Source organism: Thalassophryne amazonica, chromosome 16 (genome assembly GCF_902500255.1).
Source record: "Thalassophryne amazonica chromosome 16, fThaAma1.1, whole genome shotgun sequence".
NCBI lineage: Eukaryota > Metazoa > Chordata > Actinopteri > Batrachoidiformes > Batrachoididae > Thalassophryne > Thalassophryne amazonica.
Genome location: NC_047118.1, coordinates 69,762,982 through 69,786,933, shown reverse-complemented (window position 1 = coordinate 69,786,933; position 23,952 = coordinate 69,762,982). Strand labels below are relative to the sequence as shown.

Genomic DNA, 23,952 nt, shown 5'->3' with positions numbered 1-23,952 from the left:
GCAAAGTAGTCAGCGTTATTTTTTACAATTATTATAGATGTTTTAAGGCTGTAAAACCCCTCAATACACACTTTATACACTTTTCTCAAACAGGCATTAACATTTTCTCACTTTTCTCTCCTGTGTAAACACTCTCTTTTTTTTTTCTGGGCGAAAAGATTATAATCGCTCACTGCCTCCGGGGGTACGGATGTGGGACCCGCAAAGAATCCAAGTCCTCTCTCGGTAGCCACGGAGCTCTGCGGGTGCGGTCAACATCTGCATCAAAACAGCAAGCGTAGTCTCTGGACCTGTTGTCAGATTTTGGCCGCAACTCCGCACAGCAGATAGGAAGGCGGTGTGAGTGGCCCGCTGTGGTGCTTACCGAGCCCGCAGACTCAGTAAGCACATCAGAGGCAGTGAGAGCAATCGCGGTGATGCCGACCGGTGCCGCGACTGGCCCACCTGGTAAGGATGCAGAACACAATGCGCTGTTTAAAAAAGAAAAAAAAGCATGCAAAATTGCACTAAAAAAAATCTGCAAAACTGTGAGGCCGCGAAAGTTGAACCGTGTTATAGCGAGGGACCACTATACCACCTTTTCCAGCTACTTACACTATGACACTTCACTGCTTAGGTGGTGTACTGGTGAGTTAACAATACCATTCTTGTTTTAACTAACTAACTTTCACTTTCTATTATAAGACACCCAATTTTCACAGTCAGTCAGCACATAAATGCTGGATTTAAATGCCACAGCAGAACTCTTATTGTCTCTGTGCGCTGGCGGTTTGTGGGCCGGTTGGATATGAAACTCCCAGGCTGAAAAATGTTCCCAGCACGCCCCTGCCTACTCCTATCCCCAACCCTAACCTTAACCATAACCTAATCCTACTCCTTTCCCCCATCCTAACCATAACCATCCCGACCCCCGCTTCACTTTTAATTTCATGCAGCCATCATGGAATGAATTACAAAGAATTTGTGCTGCTGTGACGAAAATGAGGCACTTTTTTGTCACAATAAGATTAATGTATATTTTGTGCTGCTGAATCACAACTTGCCGTGAGACTGGGTTGTTATTTATTTATTTGTATATTAGCACCATTAGCATTAATTAGTGGGTATTGAGAACTTGGTGAGGCTATATCCACAGTTACTCAATGGTTACTGTGACACTATGGGCATCATAATTTTTAATTCCCTAATGCCATAATCCAACCAGAACAAAAAACATCACCCAGTCTGCACAAAATAAGCATTAACAAATCATGTAAACCAAGGTTAGCCTGTTACCTTTAGCTTGGTTTGTAGCTCTGACATTGGGGGAAATGTTTGTTCCTTCCATGTCCCATTGGTCTTGCCCATGTTGGACCTCTTCAGCCATTTATAGGTGGCTTGCAGTTAGGCACAGTCCGTCACTGCCAAGATGGCAACACTTCCAGCCACCCCAGTTTAGCTTCAAACCAACCATTCAGAAAACCTATGGGTTACTTCCAAGCTGTACTTCAATGGGCTCAGATGAAGCCCTGCTGGAAGAAGGAAAAGTTGCAGTTCCTTCATTATCGCTTGAGGCTGGATTTAAAAGCAAGCAGGTTCCTAAATCCACATTAAAATGTCCAGTTTTCGAAGAGAAATAACATGTTAACAGCCTCGTACAAAATACAGTTTTGGACTCTAAATCATTTCCAACTCCGTGACATTTTTATGGGGGTGATTTTTTTTTTCATTTTTTTTTTAGTTTAAGACGTTTTAAGCCATAAAGTTATGCTTGAGTTGGTTACTTGAGTGTCAAGTGATGAGCTGAGTGTCTCTGACTGTCACAGTGTCATTAGCTCAGAGGCTGCTCGATGAGGCCACTGGTTGTTGTAGAGGGCTGTGTCTGTCATTTTGAGCATTTGATGACAAACACTTATAATAATATGGTTTGTTGTATGGTGAAATGTTGAAATGGATTGTCTAAGATTTCCGTGACAAAGAAAAAAAAAAAATTCTCAATAGAAATTCAGTAGTTTGAACCATTAGGTCCTGTTAATGCACGTTACTGTGAGAAAATAAGAGGCTCTTAACATTTCATGCCTACACCAAAGCAAACTCTTATCAGAACCATCACACAGTCCCTAAAAATATAATTTAATAAACAATCAGTCCGAGGTCAGCCTGTTAGATTAGCTGGTTTGGATTTGAAGACAGGCGTGTTCAGGCTTCTTTAATCACACTCAACCACCCACACTTTGAACCACCCACACTCCACCTCTTTATCCATTATGGCTTCATTGTGGCATAGGCAGAGTCAGCATTACCAATGCTGCCAAAATGGCGATGCCAAGGAATGGACTTCATATTGACTGTCCCAGGTCTCGATAGAAAACACATGGGTGATGTCATGCAGGGTTTGTCCAGGTATACATACAGTCTATCTTTAATTCATGGAGATTTTATACATTTTATATTTCAAATCTCACTCTCACCCCCATTGGGGAGGAGGGTATGTGACTTCTTCAAGCTTGGGTCCTCTACTAGAGACCTGGGAGCTTGAGGGATCTGTGCAGTATCTTAGTTGTCCTGAGGTCTCAACTCTTCTGCACAGAGACCTCCGATGTTGTGCCTGGAATCTACTGGTCACTCTTCAAATTGGGCATTACAGCTCCTAGTGCTCCTATGACCACTTTGGACTTTACTTTCCACATCTGCTCCAATTATTCTTTTAGCCTTAGCTCTCAACTGGGATTGTTACATCGATCACAACTGCGGCCTTTTTTCCATTTTCAATCATCACTATGTCTGGTTAGCCAAAAGCTGCTTGTCTGTATGGAATATGAAGTTCCACAGAAACTTAGCCCTGTTGTTCTCAACCACCTTTGGCATTGTTGGTCATTGTGACTTGGGGACTTCTAATACATATGCAGCACAGATGTTCCTGTACACTTGGTTGTGAATCTCAGTATACACTGTCTCAGCTTGCATCTTGCATCCTGCTACTATGTGTTTGACTGTCTCTGGGACACATTTGCACAGTGTGGGTCCTACTGGCTGTGGTAGATTCCTGCAGTGAACACACACATGCCACGCACATTGACAGGCTACCCCAGGTGAAATGGACCATCAGATCATAACACACAGTGGGCGATCTGAATGTCACATCATCCATGTGAGCTCTATTCCACATGACGCGATGTCTGTCCTGTGGTGGTCTGTCCACAAGACACGTGTTGGGCAGGACATGTGTGCGGGGCCGGCTGGACACACCACTAGCAGATGTGGACAAGATAAGAGCCCCCTGCTTCTCATTCATGTCATTTCATGACTGTACATCTGTGACCATGGGTCATCTACAGAGGAACAGACGGCTCATACTTGTATTGTCCAGTTGATAAGAGGGATTCAATAAAATGTGGTGTTTTATATGGTGTGGTGTTGTAATTTTTTTAAAAATACCTCTATGTTCTTCTTGATATCAGGCATTTTCTTGGACCTTTTACAGGACAGTGATGGCAGCTCAGAGGTAACATTTCTGACTAGCAATCAGCTTTTGGAAAGTGCAGGTTTATGATAAAGTTTATCAGTTTGAACATTAAGTATCTTGTCTTTGTGGTGTATTCAATGAGTATAAGTTGAAGAAGATTTGCAAATTATTGTATTCTGTTTTTATTTACATTTTAGACAACGTCCCAACTTCATTGGAATTGGGGTTGTATTTAAAAGATTGGGAAAAGTCAAATGACTTCATGGGGAAACCTCAAAAATGATAATAATAATAATAATAATAATAATAATAATGATATATATACATATATATATATATAGAGAGAGAGAGAGAGAGAGAGAGAGAGAGAGAGAGAGAGAGAGAGAGAGAGAGAGAGAGCATTACAAAAACAGACTACATTGCAAGTTAAATCTAAAATAATATGAAAACCTGCAAATTTCTATTTTTTTGTTATTTTACAGCATTTCTGTGGCACCTCAGAATCATTCATGTACAGCAACATTTTCCAGTGTATTTTTAGTTTTAACTACTATGCATTATACTGTATTTCCACACCAAAATGAGTGACAGACATTTGACATTTATTTAATTGCACATTGGCACATTTCTAAAACATTATGTCATTATCAACACTAAATAATTATGCTGCAAACAACAGGAAGAAAAAAAATCATAAAAATTCTCATCAGTTTATGTTTCACAGATACCATACTGTATGACTATGTTCATACTGACAAAAGGAATCTTTCAACAACTTCATGAAAATACATACATTTAGCATTCAGCATGTCTCAGCATCTCCATTACCATGAATTGTGAGAAAACACTGGCAAATCACTCAAACATAGAACAAGACTTCCTGCACAGTGGCCAATTAATTTTCCTTGTATTGTACCTTGGAATGCATATGGAAGTTATTCTTTTACATAATTTGTCATGGTTATGCAAAATGAAATATCTCATGTGATATCTGCATGCATTTTGACAAAATAAGGGAAAATTTAAAAGGTCAATACCAAACATGTATATTTTTGTCTTATTTTAATTGTTTTTAATCTACTTTAATGTTCCACCAGTGTCCTTCTTGTCATTGAATATTTTTATTGGTGTTGTCTTTCTTCTATTTTTTTTTTTTTTTTTTTGGCACATTTTCACTTGTCACTGGTCACACTGTAAGTGCCAAAATATTTCTTCGGGTAATCTTCTTGCCACGACACAGTTGTTGGCTATTAGGCATCATTTTCCCACCTCCTGATCTCAGAGTGTCAGAGTGATAATAAAGGACAGCTTATTAATGTCAGGTCATGCTTTTTTGTTTTGTTTTTTTCTTGAAGATGTGTCCTTGAACACCAGCTGTCTGTCAGGAAATGCAACACCTCCGGTGATACTTATCGTAATTTCAATTCAACAGGGATATGGGAGCGCTACTGCGACACCTGGTAACTTATTTATCGTCTCCTCTTCCGTCACACCAGATGGGGAAATTGGACAATGGCAGCTTGACTGTGAAGTTCCCTGTGTGGCCGCGCTTCAACCCTTTTGGTGATGGTGAGCTGGATGACAACCACCTGTCCATCGTCACTTTAGAGGAGAAACCTTTTGTGATTGTGGAGGATGTGGAGAGACTCACAGGGACCTGCATGAGGAACTCTGTGCCCTGCAGGAAGCACATTAAAGAGTAAGTACCACTTATTTTAATTATATAGATTTAAATAAATTCTGCAGTAAGTAATCATATGATTTATGGATTTAGTGAAGAATGCGCAGCCAGAAGCCCTTCCTCTCTGGGTTTCTCGGATGAGGACCAAGTTGAGTTTTTTTTTTTTTTGCCCATTATGTGGCTAAATCAGGGTGGACAAAAATGTGTCATTAAGTGTCAAGACAGTGGCAGATTTTTTTTCTTCCAATCAATTGCTGATAGTGATGAGCTCAGGTTGTTAAATGCCTGATCATCTGTGAAATCACTTGTAGAGAGCAAAGGTTGCAATACAGTGAGTATAATGTATTTATATTAATGTATTATATTTTTATTATTTTAACTTTATTATTTTCTTTTTATTATTTAAATTTACTCACTCATATTCAACCACTTATCTGGGATCAGGTCGCAGGGCCAACAGCTCCAGCAGGGGACCCGAGACTTCCCTTTCCCAGGCCACATTGACCACCTCTGACTGGGGGATCCGGAGGCGTTCCCAGGTCACTGTGGGGATATAATCTCTCCACCTAGTCCTGGGTCTTCCCCGGGTCTCCTCTCAGATGGACGTGCCTGGAACACCTCCCTAGAGATGAGCCCAGGGGGCATCCTTACCAGATGCCTGAACCACCTCAGCTGGCTCCTTTCAACGCGAAGGAGCAGTGGTTCTACTCCGAGCTCCCCACGGATGACAGAACGTCTCACCCTATCTCTAAGGGAGACACCAGCCACCCTCCTGAGGAAGCCCATTTCGACCGCTTGTACCCACGATCTAGTTCTTTCGGTCATGACCCAACCCTCATGAGCATAGGTGAGAGAAAGAACAACTTTGCCTTTTGGCTCAGCTCCCTTTTTGTCACAACAGTACAGTAGAGCGAATGCAAAACTGCAGATTCTCCAGCCAATCCCATGCTCCATTGTCCCATCACTTGTGAACAAGACCCCGAGGTACTTGAACTCCTTCATTTGGGAAAGACCGCATTCCCTACCTGTAGTAGGCAATCCATCAGCTTCCTGCTGAGAACCATGGCCTCAGATTTAGAGGTGCTGATCCTCATCCCAACCACTTCACACTCAGCTGCGAACCAATCCAGTGAGTATTGGAGGTCACAGGCTGATGAAGCCAACAGGACCACATCATCTGCAAAAAAAGCAGTGATGAGACCTTGAGCCCACCAAACTGGAAACCCTCCTCCCCTCCACTACGCCACAATATCCTGTCCATGAATATCACAAACAGGATTGGTGACAAGACGCAGCAATATGTAGGAATATTATGTCGGTTTTCTACAGAGCAACGATTGAGTCTGTGTTATGGTATGGTATTACTAGCTGGTTTTGTAATTTAACAGTTAAATCAAAAAATTCAAATACTTAATCCAATTAAAATAGCTGGCAAAATCATTGGTATGGTTGTACCTGTAACTCCCCAAGAGTTGTTTAAATAGGCAGTTCTCAGATGTACAGACAATATCTTATCAGATGTTTCTCATGTACTGCACTCTGAATATATTTTACTTAACTCAGGAAGGAGGTACAGAGTTCACCTTTGTAAATATAACTGATATAAACATTTGTTTATTCCATTGTCAGTGAAGTTCATAAATGAGCAGACAGCTCAGGGAAGATAGTATAAGGTCATGTGTTGTGGAATTTGCACAAAGATGTTAATATGTTTTCTATTGATTATGTATTTATAATTTATCTTTGATCTACTATGTGGTTGTTTTTGATGCATGAGTGGCATGTGTCTGATGTGTTGTTGTGTAGCAGACCCCTCTGTCCAAGGCAAATTTCTCCTTAGGGAGACAAATAAAGACACTTTGACTTTGACTTTGAGCCCTGGCAGAGGTCAACCACCCCTGTAAACGAGTCTGACTTACTGCCAAGCACCCGAACACAGCTCTCGCTCTGTGAGTACAGAGATTGGATGGCCCTAAGAAGGGACACCCTCACTCCATACTCCTGCAGCACCTCTCACAGTATCTCCCGGGGTACTCGATCATACGCCTTCTCCAAGTCCACAGAACACATGTAGACTAGATGGACATACTCCCAGACCCCCTCCAGGATCATTGTGAAAGTAAAGAGCTGGTCAGTTATTCCAAGACCAGGGCGGAACCTGCATTGTTCCTCTTCAATCAGAGGTTCGACTATCAGCCGAACCTTCCTTTCTAAATATGGGGACCATCAGCCCAGTTTGCCACTCCTGAGGCACTGTCCTTGAACTCAAAGCAGTGTTGAAGAGACATCTCATCCAAGACAGTCCCTCCACACCCAGAGCCTTCAGCATTTCTGGATGGATCTCATCAACCCCGGGGCCTTGCCACTGCGGAGTTGTTTGACTACTTCAGTGACTTCCACCAGGGAAATTGATAAAAATCCTCCCTACTAAAGAGGGCCCTCTGGTCTGATGCAGGAGTTCCTCAAAGTGTTCCTTCCAATGCCGGATTATTAAATTTATTTTTATTTTATTATATTTCAAAAGTACAATCACTGAGTGCTATCAAAAAAAGCTAAATGAAACGCCAGGGGCGCATGCTCTAAAACTGATTATTTTTAATAGCAAGCCCCATGCAGAGGAGTAGTGATGAGTTAAGTACCAAAAGCCATCTCTGTGCAGCGCTCAGCTGTGCTCGTGCATCTCCATTTGACGTCAGTGTGTTGGTGTCAAAGTTCAACCAAACTGAACTTTCACCACAGTGCGCTGTGATGTATATTTGTGTAGCCAGTCAAAATGAGGTGGCAGTTTTCCAAAGAAAAAGTCTTACAAATATGTCATTTCTTTTTTTTTTTTTTTTCTCAAGTTTAATTTCTACTTTCCATTTTGATGTTTAAAAAAAGTTCTTAGGATAGAAAATGTTGATGTTCCTCTGTAATACTTGTCATCTGAAGTAAAAAAAAAGTTCTGATGTAAATTATCATAAATTGTAAATTAATAACAATGTTGCTTCCTCAGATGAGACAATGCTTTCTTGATTGCAACAGTAAAGTACCTTGAACATTTCTTTTTTATACAAATAAAGTAGCATGAAAAGTAATGTTTACATTTTTAAGTAGTTCAGATTCTTTCGTATATATAGTGCCCTCCAAAACTATTGGGCCCCATGGTATTTCACACATTTTAATATGTTTATGCTATTTCAAATACAAAAATAAATCAGGCTTCTCCAAATACAAATATTCTAAAAATATCTTCCTTAAACTCAAACTCAAAGCAACTCTCTACAGCTTGATGTAAATTAATTAAAAATATAAATGCCAAGATGATGGGCTGCATAAGTAATGGAACACTTTGGTATAATACCTGTAAATATACAGTTCCATTGCCAGTTTTCTTTAGAGAAGTGAGGGGATGGATACATTTTCATGTCACTGAAGGAGGTGATGGTCTAGTGGTTAAAGTGTTGGGCTTGAGACCAGAGGATCCTCACTTCAAATCCCAGCCTGACTGGAAAATCACTGAGGGCCCTTGGGCAAGGTCCTGAATCCCCTTGTTGCTCCTGGTGTGTAGTGAGCACCTTGTATGGCAGCACCATGACATCTGGGTGAATGTGAGGCATTATTTGTAAAGCGCTTTGAGCGTCTGATGCAGATGGAAAAGCGCTATATAAATGCAGTGCATTTACTGAATATGTCTTGGACTTTATTTACATCAATTATGAAGAAATACAAACAGTATGGCACTCTATGGTAAATCTGTGTGGATTAGACAGTTCTCAAAAACCGACTGACTGTGCAAGAATGAGAAGAGTGAGGAAAGCCACCAAGACACCCAGACAACCCAGAAGAAGTTATAGGCTTCTGTGGCTGTGATTGGAGAAATTTTGCATAGTGTATGTTTTGCATTTTGTATACATCAGTTATACAGCTTCATCATGAAGTGGAGTAGAGAAGGATTTTCTTTCACCAAAACATCAAATCTAGGCTTGCATCTCAGATGTACCTTCTGGAAAATTGTAGCTGAAATTTCAGGTCTTCTTTTGAAGAAAAATCCTTGACTTCATGCTTGGTTTGTGGTCTGACATGCACTGGAAAATGTGGGACATTATATGTAGACAGGTGTGTGCCTTTCCATATCATGTCCAAACAACTCAATTTACCCCAGATGGACTCTAATTAAGCTGTAGAAACATCTCAAGAATGATCAGTGGAAACAGGATGTACAATTTTGAACTTCATGGCAACTGTTTTAGTCAGGGAGGTGACCAACAACCTGATGGTCACTCTGTCAGAGCTCCAGCATTCCTCAGTGGAGAGAGGAGAATCTTCCAGAAGGACAACCATCTCTGCAGCAATCCATCAATCAGGCATAGATGGTTGCACTTCGTTGACTGGTTTCTTGAGGCTGGCTCTAAAAGCGAGCACATTCCCACATTCCCTTTTAAGTATTTGTTGAAAGGTCCAATTTTAGAGCAGAAATAAACATGCTTATAGCCTGGTACAAAAAAAAAAACAAAAAAACAATTTTGGTCTCTATAGATAGTTTTCCCCTCCATGACAACTGTACGGGGGTGATTTCTCACTTCTTAGTTTAAGAGGTTTTACGCCATAAAGGTATGTATAATTGGGCGTGTGGTCCCTTTGGGCAACAACTGCTGTGCTGATCCAAACTTGCAATGTGTCTGTGACAAACTGTCCGCTTGATGTCGCTGCTAGCTGTTGTGGAGGGCTGTGTCTTGTTGTTTTCAGCTTTTTATGAGAAGCACCTGCAGTAATATGGCATGTTAGGTGGTGAAAAACCATAAAGGATAATCTAAGACATCCTTGCTGCAATGTTTAAGTTTAGTGTCATTCTCATCTTATTTAATGTTGTATAGCAATGGCATTAGAAGATTTAGTAGATATCACTACTATAACACCACAATAACATATCAGTAGCCTGATATGTTATAGTGGTGGAGCTTATCTAAACTTTCCATGAAAACATGCTCATTTTGTGATAAAAAGCATGGAATTTGGGACACATATTCTAAATTAACTAATGTTTGTTTTCAGATATGGAGCCATCCTAGAGCTGACCTCTAATGAGCTACAGGGGTCAATAAAGAATTACACAGGGGTCAAAATGAAAAAAAAAAAATGCTCCAATCATGTTGAAAACTATACCACATTATTTGTCTGATCATAACAATTCCAAAAAGGTATAGTTTGGACTACCTATGAATGAATTCAATGGAGTTATGGGGTAAAAACAGTAAAAATGGTGACGAAAGTCAGTTTCAGTTTGTACAGGGGCCAAAAGTTAAAGTTACTCAACTTTTGGATAAAAAAAATGCAAATTATTGGTTCTGTTAATAGCATTTTAAAAAGGAATAGTTTGCACCATCTGCTATGCTTAGTTCATGTTACAGGATAACATATGTCATATATCATAGAATCCAATGGATATCGACCTTGTTTGACCTTTACTTTGGAGACCAAGCATTCAGCACAGTCAAAACTATTCACTTTATTAGTCCTTTTATTTCAACCAATAATTTGCATCACTTTTTTTACCAAAATTGGAGCAACTGGACAAACTGAAACTGATCTTTGTCACCATTTTTGCCATTTTTACACCATAACTCCAGAACAATCAGTCATAGATAGTCCAAACTATACCCTTTTGGAATCATTATGATCAGACAAATAATGTGATATGTTTCAACATGATTGGAGCATTTTTAAATTTTGACCCCTGTGTCATTTTCTATTGACCCCTGTATCTCATTAGAGGTTAGCTCAGGATGGCTCCATATCTGAAAATAACATTAGTAAATTTAGAATGTGTGTCCCAAATTCCATGCTTTTATCACAAAATGAACAATTGTCTCGCTGTGCCGCCGCACTATTAGGACCATTTAATACATGATTACTGAGAAAATAAGCAGCTTATGACTTTTAATGCCAACACCAAAACAAACCCTTATGACAACCATCAGGCAGTTCCCCAAAATATGACGTAATAAACACCAAAACTTTCTTTCATCACACAGAGCTACCCAAGCTCCACCTCTTTGTCCATTTATGGGTTGTCTCGTAATGTAGGCAGAAGCTGCCACTGCTGCCAAATGGCGACGCTCAGATATGTGCTTAACAACTCTTCTGGGTCTCTCTCAAAAACCTATGGGTGATGTCCTGCAGGCTTTGTCCGGTATATCGTCAGTCTATGGGTGTTACTCATGCACCACCTCTTTATTGAATTTGTGACTTGGCTGAGGTGTAGGTAGACTAAGTACTGCCAACATGGCAACACACAGAGCAGCACATTTTCAGCTTCATAACTGCTCTTACAGGTCTTGGTGGTGGTGGTGGTCGGATCGATTTTGCGCAGAAAACAAACACCCATATTTGAATGCCAGATTCTATGCAAACATCTCGACAACTTGTCAACACATTTTGCACACTGATGCCTGTATAGCTTGTTGTTAATTTCTTTTGCATGAAAATGCAAATATAAATCTTCTCTGCAAGCTCTTTGACCATGATACATTCTATTTAAAGTTAATTTGATTGCATTTGAAATTAGAAATGATACAATTCTGTCTCATGTCCATGTGTGTGTCTCTTGTCTCGTGTGAGCAAACTAACTGCATTGTGCTTCTGTGCATTTCATTCCTCCTCCTGAAATGTAGGCATGTGCTGAATTCAGCAGTTTACTTCCATCCCAAGTCATTTTCTCTCTAACACCCAAATACAGCTCACCTCCTGCTGGATTATGTAGCTGTAGTGTGTATGCACATCGAGTGTGTGTCTGTGTGTGAAGACACTTGCGGAAAAAGCTGATGAATCACATGCACTCATTTATTTTCACATACACTTACTAATTTAGAGATTATTAATATTATCCCCACCATGTTCTGACAATGAAGATAATATCAAAACAAAAACCATGTGGGTCAGGGGCAGTGATGCCGGGGTCGATAGCAGCATTAAACTTGGTCCGTGGGCAGGAGGTCGGGGTTCGACTGAACTGCCCACTTTCAGTGAGCTGTGAGCTTTTCATCCGCGTTTTTTTTGCAGCTGCTCGACTCGTCCTCACCTCTTAAAGCGTGGTGATCAGCACACCTGCACTGAGCTTTACAAAGACATTTTTATACTTTTTTTCCTCCTTTATTTAGAATTCTGAGCTGAGCCTCTCTGTATCATCTCGTTAAAAACAGCTGATCCTCCGCGACGTGTCAACAACTAACACTATTTTCCACTCAAATGCACCTAAACTCTCTTTCTGAGGACCACATGATGTGAAAACGCAATAAAACTTTCTTACCTGTAAATCTGGTCATGTTTTCTGCATAAATAAATGTTATCCATTCTTTGTGCTCAAACGCCAAAGCAGAGGTGAATCCAGATGGAATGGGGACGTGGGGCAAGGATGTGCCCCCCCCACAACACCCCTAGATTAAAGGTCCAGTTTTGAAGCCGTTTTTTTTACTACAACTACTAATATTGCTTGAAATAATAATAATTTCGACAAGTAAAATGTTTAGAGAGAATTTAAATGTTAGAAAAATGTTAGAATTTAATTGTTACATTTATAAACAATGTAGGTTTGAAATTGCAAGTTTTACTGTTACAGTGCTGTCAACAGTTAAATATGAGGTCAAGAAAGAGGTCTTTATTTTACTTTTTATAAAACAAGTATTTATTTTCATTGAAGTCAAGAAAGGCTGACTATAAAGTGAGTTTTGGCAAAATAGGTATCATTGTCATGTTGACGTGGGTTGTTGTCGGCAGCTGGGGAAAGTAACTAAAAGTAACTAGTAATCTAACTTAGTTACTTTTACAATTGAGTAATCAGTAAAGTAACTAAGTTACTTTTTCAAGGAGTAATCAGTAATTGGATTACTTTTTCAAAGTAACTGTGGCAACACTGGTCAGGGGAGTGTGATTGCCCCAAGTGAAGGAGTTTGTGTAGCTTGTTCACGAGTGGGGGTAAATTGGAGCGTGAGATTGATAGAGAGGTTGGGGTGGCATCTGAAATTTTACGGATGCTGTACGGAGTGTCATGGTGAAGGGGTGGTGAGCTAGAAACCAAGGCTCTCAATTTACCAGTTGATTTACTCTCCTGTCCTTTCCTATGGTCATGACCTTTAGGTAAAGACTGAAAGAATATGATCGTGGACACAAGCGGTGAAAATGAGATTCCTCTGTCAACTATCTGGGCTTAAACTTCTGGACATGGCAAAAAGCTTGACTACCCAGGAGGGACTTGGAGTCGAGCTGAAAGGAGCCAGCTTAGGTGGTTTGGGCATCTGTTGAGGATGCCCCATGGTCATCTCCCTAGTGGGAGAAGTCCCCAGGGAAGACCCAGAAAGTCCCTTATAAGGGAAGACCCTTATAACATTACCTTGACGCAGGACACGCTGGAGGGATTATATTTCCCAAATGGCTTGGGAATGCCTCATGATCCCCTGGGAAGAGTTACAGGACTTTGCCGGGAACAGGGAAGTGTGGGATGAGGTGCTTGATCTGCTGCCACTGTGACCTGGACCAGGATAATTGGCAGAAATTAAATTAATGATTTTTTTTTTTTTTTTTTGCTGTAAAATGATCCATGTCAGCACACATGTCAGTTGTATCCTGTGGGAAAGGAGTTTTCTGACATTTATTTTAAGTATGGAGGTGCTTATGTCAGCATGGGTAAGACAATCATCCTGCCAACAGCAAAGATTTGAAATTAACACTTGACTTTGGATTGCATAGACATTTCGCATCTGTCATGACTGGGTCTGTGGGGTTTATTGTATGTTGTTCATTCTTCCTTTTTTGTTTGCTGTTATTTATGCACTGGGGTTTGAAGGAGGGATCTCTCTTGTCTAATGTTTTGTGCTTGGTGTTGGGCGTGTCCCTCCTGTCCTCCCTACCTGCTTGTCACCCCCCCACTCTGGAACTTTCCTCAGACCTGTGGTGCATTTTCTCTTGATCACGTCCCCTATATTAGTCACTCCCTTTTCCTCTCTCACTTGCGAGATTATTGTGCCTTGTGCCACTTTCAAGCATTTGTCTTCAGAGTTTCCTTGTCCTGTTTTTTGCTTTACTGTGTATCGACCTGTCTGCCTGTTTTTGGATTCTGTTTCTGCCTCATGCTTCGGATACTGTTGCTATTTTTGGACTGCCTTTTTATGTACTGAACCACGCTTACACTGACATTAAACTCTGTTAAACTGAATACTGAGTCCTGCATTTGTGTCACACCTCTTGGTGCCATCATGTGTGTCAGTATCATCTGTTCAGATGTTACATAATCATGATTATGTCTGTGCATCGTTGGTCCACCTGTTTTGCTTTCTCAACAGACATAAATGGTAAAGGGACTGCATTTATATAGGGCTTTTCCATCTTAATCAGAAGCTCAAAGCGCTTTACAATGATGCCTCACATGAAGGACCTTGCCCAAGGGCCCTTAGTGATTGCTGTTGCTGGGGTTTGAACCGAGGATCCTCTGGTCCCAAGTCTATGCTTAATCACTATACCACACATCTTCAATTTCTTCCAGAAAGGATAGAGAGGGTGCAGGTTTTCTTTGCATCCACCCTCTCTACCAGGTAATTTCACTGAATAACATCACTTTGAGCAAATGGTATACAAATAATTAATGTTTATAAGTGCAATGGTAAGAATACTTCATGGGGTGAAAGATGGAACATTTCATTTTTCACCCCATGAAATATTCTTTCCATTGCATAAGGGTGATTCTTTAACTACGGGCACTATTGGCCTTGTAAATGTAATTTCCACCACACCATTGCCTTACAATATAAAGCGCCTTGGGGCAACTGTTTGTTGTGATTTGGCGCTATATACATGTGCTCTGATGTCACTGTTTATCTCCATAGAAACTACCCAAACAATCTTTCATACAAACTGTTTAAAGGGACATTACAGTGTTGTGGTGGAAATTACGGCAATAGTGTGGGACAACTACATTTTGTTTAAAAAAATCCCAACAGTTGTATGACATTGAATACCCCAATTATGTTTTGATTATTTTACTGATATTAGAAAAACTTTTTTTTTTTTTTTTTTTTTTTTTTTTTTACCATTCATTTTTATCATTGAAGATCAAAAGTCTGGGTGTGGGACAAGCACAAAATGGCAATATTTGCATATAATGATGCTGAAAAAAGCAGAAAAAGTCAAGGTGAAAAAAAAAATGAGGTGAGCTTCATAGATAATTGGCAAAGCTTCTGGGGAAAACCTGGTCTTGTTAGGAGAGACGGCATCCATCCCACTTTGGGTGGAGCAGCTCTCATTTCTAGAAATCTGGCCAATGTTCTTAAATCCTCCAAACCGTGACTATCCAGGGTTGGGACCAGGAAGCAGAGTTGTAGTCTTACACAACCCTCTGCAGCTTCTCTCCCCCTGCCATCCCCTCATTACCCCATCCCCGTAGAGACGGTGCCTGCTCCCAGACCACCAATAACCAGCAAAAATCTATTTAATCTATTTAAGTTCTGACTTATGGTATGGAAATTGAAGACTTAACAGTATTCCCTGAAAACTCCATTCTGTCTTATCATTTCTTAATAACATTTACATTTACTCTGATGGACTACCCAGCAGTGGGGAATAAGTTTCATTACACTAGAAGTCTTTCAGAAAGCACTGTAACTAGGTTTAAGGATATGATTCCTTCTTTATGTTCTCTAATGCCATATACCAACACAGTGCAGAGTAGCTACCTAAACTCTGTAAGTGAGTTAGAGTATCTCGTCAATAGTTTTACATCTTCATTGAAGACAACTTTGGATGCTGTAGCTCCTCTGAAAAAGAGAGCTTTAAATCAGAAGTGCCTGACTCCGTGGTATAACTCACAAACTCGCAGTTTAAAGCAGATAAACGTACGTTGGAGAGGAAATGGCGTCTCACTAATTTAGAAGATCTTCACTTAGCCTGGAAAAAGAGTCTGTTGCTCTATAAAAAAGCCCTCCGTAAAGCTAGGACATCTTACTACTCATCACTAATTGAAGAAAATAAGAACAACCCCAGGTTTCTTTTCAGCACTGTAGCCAGGCTGACAAAGAGTCAGAGCTCTATTGAGCCGAGTATTCCTTTAACTTTAACTAGTAATGACTTCATGACTTTCTTTGCTAATAAAATTTTAACTATTAGAGAAAAAATTACCCATAACCATCCCAAAGAAGTATCGTTATCTTTGGCTGCTTTCAGTGATGCCGGTATTTGGTTAGACTCTTTCTCTCCGATTGTTCTGTCTGAGTTATTTTCATTAGTTACTTCATCCAAACCATCAACATGTCTATTAGACCCCATTCCTACCAGGCTGCTCAAGGAAGCCCTACCATTATTTAATGCTTCGATCTTAAATATGATCAATCTATCTTTATTAGTTGGCTATGTACCACAGGCTTTTAAGGTGGCAGTAATTAAACTATTACTTAAAAAGCCATCACTTGACCCAGCTATCTTAGCTAATTATAGGCCAATCTCCAACCTTCCTTTTCTCTCAAAAATTCTTGAAAGGGTAGTTGTAAAACAGCTAACTGATCATATGCAGAGGAATGGTCTATTTGAAGAGTTTCAGTCAGGTTTTAGAATTCATCATAGTACAGAAACAGCATTAGTGAAGGTTACAAATGATCTTCTTATGGCCTCAGACAGTGGACTCATATCTGTGCTTGTTCTGTTAGACCTCAGTGCTGCTTTTGATACTGTTGACCATAAAATGTTATTACAGAGATTAGAGCATGCCATAGGTATTAAAGGCACTGCGTTGCGGTGGTTTGAATCATATTTATCTAATAGATTACAATTTGTTCATGTAAATGGGGACTCTTCTTCACAGACTAAGGTTAATTATGGAGTTCCACAAGGTTCTGTGCTAGGACCAATTTTATTCACTTTCTACATGCTTCCCTTAGGCAGTATTATTAGACAGCATTGCTTAAATTTTCATTGTTACGCAGATGATACCCAGCTTTATCTATCCATGAAGCCAGAGGACACACACCAAATAGCTAAACTGCAGGATTGTCTTACAGACATAAAGACATGGATGACCTCTAATTTCCTGCTTTTAAACTCAGATAAAACTGAAGTTATTGTACTTGGCCCCACAAATCTTAGAAACATGGTGTCTAACCAGATCCTTAGTCTGGATGGCATTACCCTGACCTCTAGTAATACTGTGAGAAATCTTGGAGTCATTTTTGATCAGGATATGTCATTCAATGTGCATATTAAACAAATATGTAGGACTGCTTTTTTGCATTTGCACAATATCTCTAAAATTAGAAAGGTCTTGTCTCAGAGTGATGCTGAAAAACTAATTCATGCATTTATTTCCTCTAGGCTGGACTATTGTAATTCATTATTATCAGGTTGTCCTAAAAGTTCCCTGAAAAGCCTTCAGTTAATTCAAAATGCTGCAGCTAGAGTACTAACGGGGACTAGAAGGAGACAGCATATCTCACCCATATTGGCCTCTCTTCATTGGCTTTCTGTTAATTCTAGAATATAATTTAAAATTCTTCTTCTTACTTATAAGGTTTTGAATAATCAGGTCCCATCTTATCTTAGGGACCTCATAGTACCATATCACCCCAATAGAGCGCTTCGCTCTCAGACTGCAGGCTTACTTGTAGTTCCTAGGGTTTGTAAGAGTAGAATGGGAGGCAGAGCCTTCAGCTTTCAGGCTCCTCTCCTCTGGAACCAGCTCCCAATTTGGATCAGGGAGACAGACACCCTCTCTACTTTTAAGATTAGGCTTAAAACTTTCCTTTTTGCTAAAGCTTATAGTTAGGGCTGGATCAGGTGACCCTGAACCATCCCTTAGTTATGCTGCTATAGACTTAGACTGCTGGGGGGTTCCCATGATGCACTGAGTGTTTCTTTCTCTTTTTGCTCTGTATGCACCACTCTGTATTTAATCATTAGTGATTGATCTCTGCTCCCCTCCACAGCATGTCTTTTTCCTGGTTCTCTCCCTCAGCCCCAACCAGTCCCAGCAGAACACTGCCCCTCCCTGAGCCTGGTTCTGCTGGAGGTTTCTTCCTGTTAAAAGGGAGTTTTTCCTTCCCACTGTCACCAAGTGCTTGCTCACAGGGGGTCGTTTTGACCGTTGGGGTTTTTACTTAATTATTGTATGGCCTTGCCTTACAATATAAAGCGCCTTGGGGCAACTGTTTGTTGTGATTTGGCGCTATATAAATAAAATTGATTGATTAATTGATTGATTGATTAAAGTGTGAAATTTCCCCTTTTTTTCTGTTTTTCATACAATATGATCAAAGGACATAATAAGTGCCCGTAGTCTAAGAATCACCCATAAATGAAAAGCATTCATTATTTGTATACCATGTATACCATTTGTTTTATATAACGCCTAACAATCCTGATGATGTCGTCCATACCTGATGCTGTGCATTGACTTTTTTGTGTATAAACTGCCGTCTGCTTTCCTCAGTTCAGTGGAAAATCACGACAGCTCTTAATCCAACAGTGCTTGTACTTCAGGTAGTGACATCCCAGTGAATACTGAAAATGCCTCCAGATGGCTTACAGTGTACTCAGTTTGTTTTTATTGTTGTTGTTGTTGTTTGTTTTTTTGTTTGTTTTACAACAATGAACAAGTCAATAAAACAAACCCTACCATGTTTGTTTATAAGCTAAGTTCCATCGCTGCTAGTGTGAGTGCGCGCGGTGGTGGTGCGGTGCAATGGTACAAAACGTATGGAACCACATTTGCACGGTCAATGGACCACAATGGCAAATGGGATGAATGATCTATATCACATGACATACAAACCACCAATTAAATGACAAGAATTTATTTAGGCATTTTATATGCATGTGGCTGCAAAGAAAACCTGCACCCTCTGGGCCATTTCTGGAATGTGTTGAAGACCTTTGCACTAGACCACCATCTCCCAGAACACCTCTGAATACAGATGAAAATTTATAAAATAATACATTAAATTCAAAATTAAGGGTTGGAAAACATTTATTTATGCTCATATCAAAGGTGTTCACACCACCTGCTTTGGCACATGGGTTGTGCACCACGTTTTGAGGAGTGACTGTGATGCATCAGTTTTTTTTATTGAATAGCCACTCACATCTTTGTCATTCATACTGCACTTTCTTATCATATGTGAATTGGTCATAAGTATTGCAGACAAAAAAAATTCATTGCTCCACCACCCCATGTGCATTTAATCTTGTCTGAATTGGGCTTTAGTTTTCAGGGATCATATTTAACACAAACCATAAATAGAGGAGCACTTGGACCATGCTGGACGTTTGGATTATTATTTTCCTCATATCTGTATGCATTACACATGCACTTTAAAGTAGATTTATTTACACAGCATCACATAAACTTTGGAAGAGTTTGGAATTAAACAGTGTTTGAATTAGCTAGATCACAAGAACTTTATAATGACACAGAGCACATTATTAAAAATATTACAGAAAGAGACAATTGAGGATTACCATCCCCATTTGAAAAGCATTTTCCTGGTTCAAGGACATACTTGTGAAAATTACACTGAAGTGCTTTTTTTATGTTTTTACTTTAATTATACTGCACAAATTCAGACAAATGTTTCCCATACTCTGTTCCCTCCTCTGTCATTTTGTGGAGGTAAATATATCTGGGTAGGTATAAATGCAATTTCACCATCTGTAATGACAACACTCAGTGGGCTGATGGAGCCGTAATGAGGTCCAAGGGAGGAGCCCGTCAGAGATTTTCATCCAGAATCAGCGTGAAATCAGGCAGAAGATAAAGCATCTCTAAGGAGCACACACATACACACACACACACACGGTTTGTTGCCACATGTCTGCTTCCAGGCCAGTGCATTCGGGTGCATTTCTCCCTCCGACAGTGCAATTCCCACTCAAGCATCCATAGTGTCCATTTGGAGAAAGAAACCTAGATGGAGGAAAACAACACGAGAGTTGTGTCGATGCTGGCTGAGTGTAGGGATGGTGGTTGAGGTAAGGGGTGTGTGTGTGTGTGTGTGTGTGTGTGTGTGTGTGTGTGTGTGTGTGGGGCCATAGATTCACTCATCCAGTATGGTCTAAAAGACAACTCGACCCCACACTGTCCTCTCTGGAGGCCCCTCAGGTCCAGGCTTTGGATTTATACAAACATTCGTACGTATGTAACGTCAAGTGATCTTTGCTGCACGAACAGGGACACCATGTTCATGGAGACACACATTACTCTTCTGACTGATAATAGTCACTCAGTTACTGCCTCTGCCAGCTGAACACTCTACCAAATTAAGTTTGAGGTTACTGAACTGGAAGCCCCCATCCCGGGTGACTTCATAAACACAAATTCCACTTCAGTACAGAATAGAGCACCGCACTCATAGACTACGTTTACATGCAGCCAATAACTCTTTCATAACCCTTTCATAACCAGAATATTAGCAATAACCCAGTTGTGCACATCCATGTAAACACCCGCAAAAACATATTCCGGTTTTTAAAAACCCGACTATGACCCCTGCGTTACTCCTTTTCTAACCCGAATATCAGGTCATATAAACGCGCATCGGAATATCCCCATAGAAAGGAACATTATTTTGTGTCCTGCGCATGACCTATCCACAAGGAATCTTGGTCTTTTGAGTATGGCAACTACTTGTATGCGGCATGCGCAACCCACCGGACACCAAAGATGCAGAGGTAACAAGCATGGGGAAATCCAGACTCGGCAGCACAGCACCACACTTTTGGAGCGAGGAGGAAACCGAGTACTTCATTAGTATCATGAAAGACATGAATATCATTATTGACGGTAGAAAGTACAGAGATAGTGACATTTACAAGAAGGTGGCCAAAAAGTTACACGAACCAGGATTTGCACGAACGCCAGACCAAATCAAGCACCGGTGGAAGACGTGCGTCGCTGTTTAGATGGGGATATTCCAAATGATACCAGTGACTATGTATACAAGAGTAACTCTGTCTGCTTAAGCATGTAAATGGGTTATTCCTGAAACCGGAATATTGACCTTATCCCGAAAATTAATGGCATGTAAACGTAGCCATAGATCGCAAACCTCCGCCAACACTAGCTTCTAGTTCCACAAATTTGCACCTTGGAAAACATTTTCAAGGTCAAAATCCTATTAGAAGTGGCTTTTCATAAGCTAAATTAGATGTGATGTCAGTAGTATGTACGAATTTAGTATTTAGGTCATGCACTTGAAATGAAGTTTTCTTGTGATGTCAGTATTTTTTTTTTTTTTTTTTTGTTTCAGAATTCTTTTTCAGATAATTTTCACAGAACACTGGTTATCTCTGCTATGCATAATTTGTCATTGCTTTTGTCACATTTGGTTTCCAACTGATAACTGGAAAATGAAAGCAGGCAGAAAATTGGAACCTCCAACCAATTTTCTGCTGTGATAAATCCAAAACAGAAAAATGAGAATGATTGAGGCACTTTCTATTGAGATATAATGCAAAATGTACACCAAATGGGCTTTTCAATATAAAATTTAAATGTTCACAAAATCCACAATCCGCATCACATCCGGATCTAACTTTGACAGGTGATACTTAGTGCCAGTATGCACCGCACTTTCAAATATGAGAGTGATTGGGGTATGTTTGGTTACAATAATGTAAAATATACATTAAATGGGGTTTCAATGTTAAATTTAAATGGCCACAAAATCTGTAATCCAGATGAGATCTGGATCAAACATTGTCAGTCTATAAAGGATTCCATCCTTCATATCCTTTTTCAAATATGAAAGAAATTCAATCTTTTTTTGTCAAAGTTGTGAATATTTGAAAATTTGTTCAAAGTGAAATGATAGGGTTTTTTTTCAATAATCTACCTGACTTTAACCTTTGACCTATGACTTTGGAAATTGAATCAGTTCTTGTCTATCAGGATATGTATCCTCTCTGAAAATGTCATAAAGATATATAAAAAATTGTGGGTTCCAGGCTGTTCACAAACAAACAAACAAACAGGACAAAAGCATTACCTCTAACCAACTTCTTTGGCGGAGGTCAATATATATACCTGAATAATTATGACACAAACACAGCCAAGGACGCTGGTGAGCACTTGGATAGAATTACAGAGATGTGACATGTTTTGTGCAATGACTTGCTGTCAGTAACAATTAGGAGTGGCACTTTTATTGCCTATAAAAGCAAATTACATAATTTGAAATTTGTAGCATTTTTTACCATGCCATGCCTCACTGAAACTCTTTGTAAACATGCCACCAACATGCTGGATGCTGGTTTGAGAGCACCGAATGCAGCCACACATTTAAATGTTCATGAGTTGACTTATCAGTCGAGTTTCCGTATCACAGCAAGGATGTGTGACAGACCCATAGAACACTAAAGGGATATTCTGGATCACTGTGTTTGTGCTCATTTCCTGATATCAGACACTGTTGTTCAACTCCAGAATGCCTTGAGGGAGGAATGGCTGGCAATTCCTCAACAGGAAATTCATGGGTTCCATGTATAGAACATTAGATTCATTAATTGCAGCACATGGTGGTCACATACAATATTGACTGGGATCTGACCCAGGATGTTACTTTTCTGTTTACAGACTCAATTAACTCAAACACCCTTTCATTTACTATTGTATGTGACATCCTGAACAAAATTTTACTCAGAAAGCAATATTAAATCATACAGTGGGGAAAATAAGTATTTGACCCCCTGTCAGTTTTGCAGGTTTTCCCACCTACAAAGAATGGAGAGGTCTGTAATTTTTATCGTAAGTAGACTTCAACTGTGAGAGACAGAATCTAAAAAAGAAAAAAAAATCCAGAAACTCACATTGTATGATTTTTAAATAATTAATTTGCATTTTATTGCATGAAATAAGTATTTGACCCCCTAGAAAAACAGAGCTTAACAATTGGTACAGAAACATTTGTCTGCCATTACAGAGGTCAGACATTTCCTGTAGTTCTTGACCAAGTTTTCACACACTGCAACAGGGAGGTTGGTCACTCCTCCATACAGATCTCCAAATCTTTCAGGTTTGGAGTTTCAGCTCCCTCCAAAGATTTTCTATTGAGTTCAGGTCTGGAGACTGGCCAGGCCACTCCAGGACCTTGAAATGCTTCTTACAGAGCCACTTCTTAGTTGCCCTGGCTGTGTGTTTGGGATCATTGTCATGCTGGAAGACCCGGCCATGACCCATTTTCAGTGCTCTTACTGAGGGAAGGAGGTTGTTTACCAAAATCTCGCAATACATGGCCCCATCCATTCCCCCTTCAATACAGTGCAGTCGTCCTGTCCCCTTTGCAGACGAGCACCCCCAGAGTATGATGTTTCCACCCCCATGCTTCATGGTTGGGATGGTTTTCTTGGGGTTGTTCTCATCCTCTAAACATGGTAAGTGGAGTTGATTCCAAAAAGCTCTATTCTGGTCTTATCTGACCACATGACCTTCTCCTATGCCTCCTCTGGATCATCCAGATGGTCACTGGTGAACTTCAAATGGGCCTGGACATATGCTGGCTTGAGCAGGGAGACCTTGCTGCCCTGCAGGATTTTAAACCATGACAGCATCATGTGTTACTAAAGTAATCTTTGTGACTGTGGTCCCAGCTCTCTTCAGGTCATTGACCAGGTCCTTCTGTGTAGTTCTGCGCTTTCTCAGAATCATCCTTACCCCACAAAGTGAGATCTTGTATGGAATCCCAGACCGAGGGAGATTGACAGTCATATTGTGTTTCTTCCATTTTCTAATAAATAATCATAACAGTTGTCTTCTACCAAGCTGCTTGTCAGTTGTCCTGTAGTCTATCCCAGTGTTGTGCAGGTCTACAGTTTTGTC

At 40.1% G+C, this 23,952-nt stretch overlaps 1 protein-coding gene across 1 annotated transcript in view; it reads left to right on the top strand.

Moving 5' to 3' along the window:
- grin2aa (glutamate receptor, ionotropic, N-methyl D-aspartate 2A, a) overlaps window positions 1-23,952 on the top strand; it is a 648,709-nt gene that overhangs the window by 536,212 nt on the left and 88,545 nt on the right. Inside the window, exon 6 of the mRNA XM_034191285.1 lies at window positions 4,942-5,144. Coding sequence (XP_034047176.1) covers window positions 4,942-5,144 — 203 coding nt within the window. The remainder of the gene's footprint in view (window positions 1-4,941; window positions 5,145-23,952) is intronic.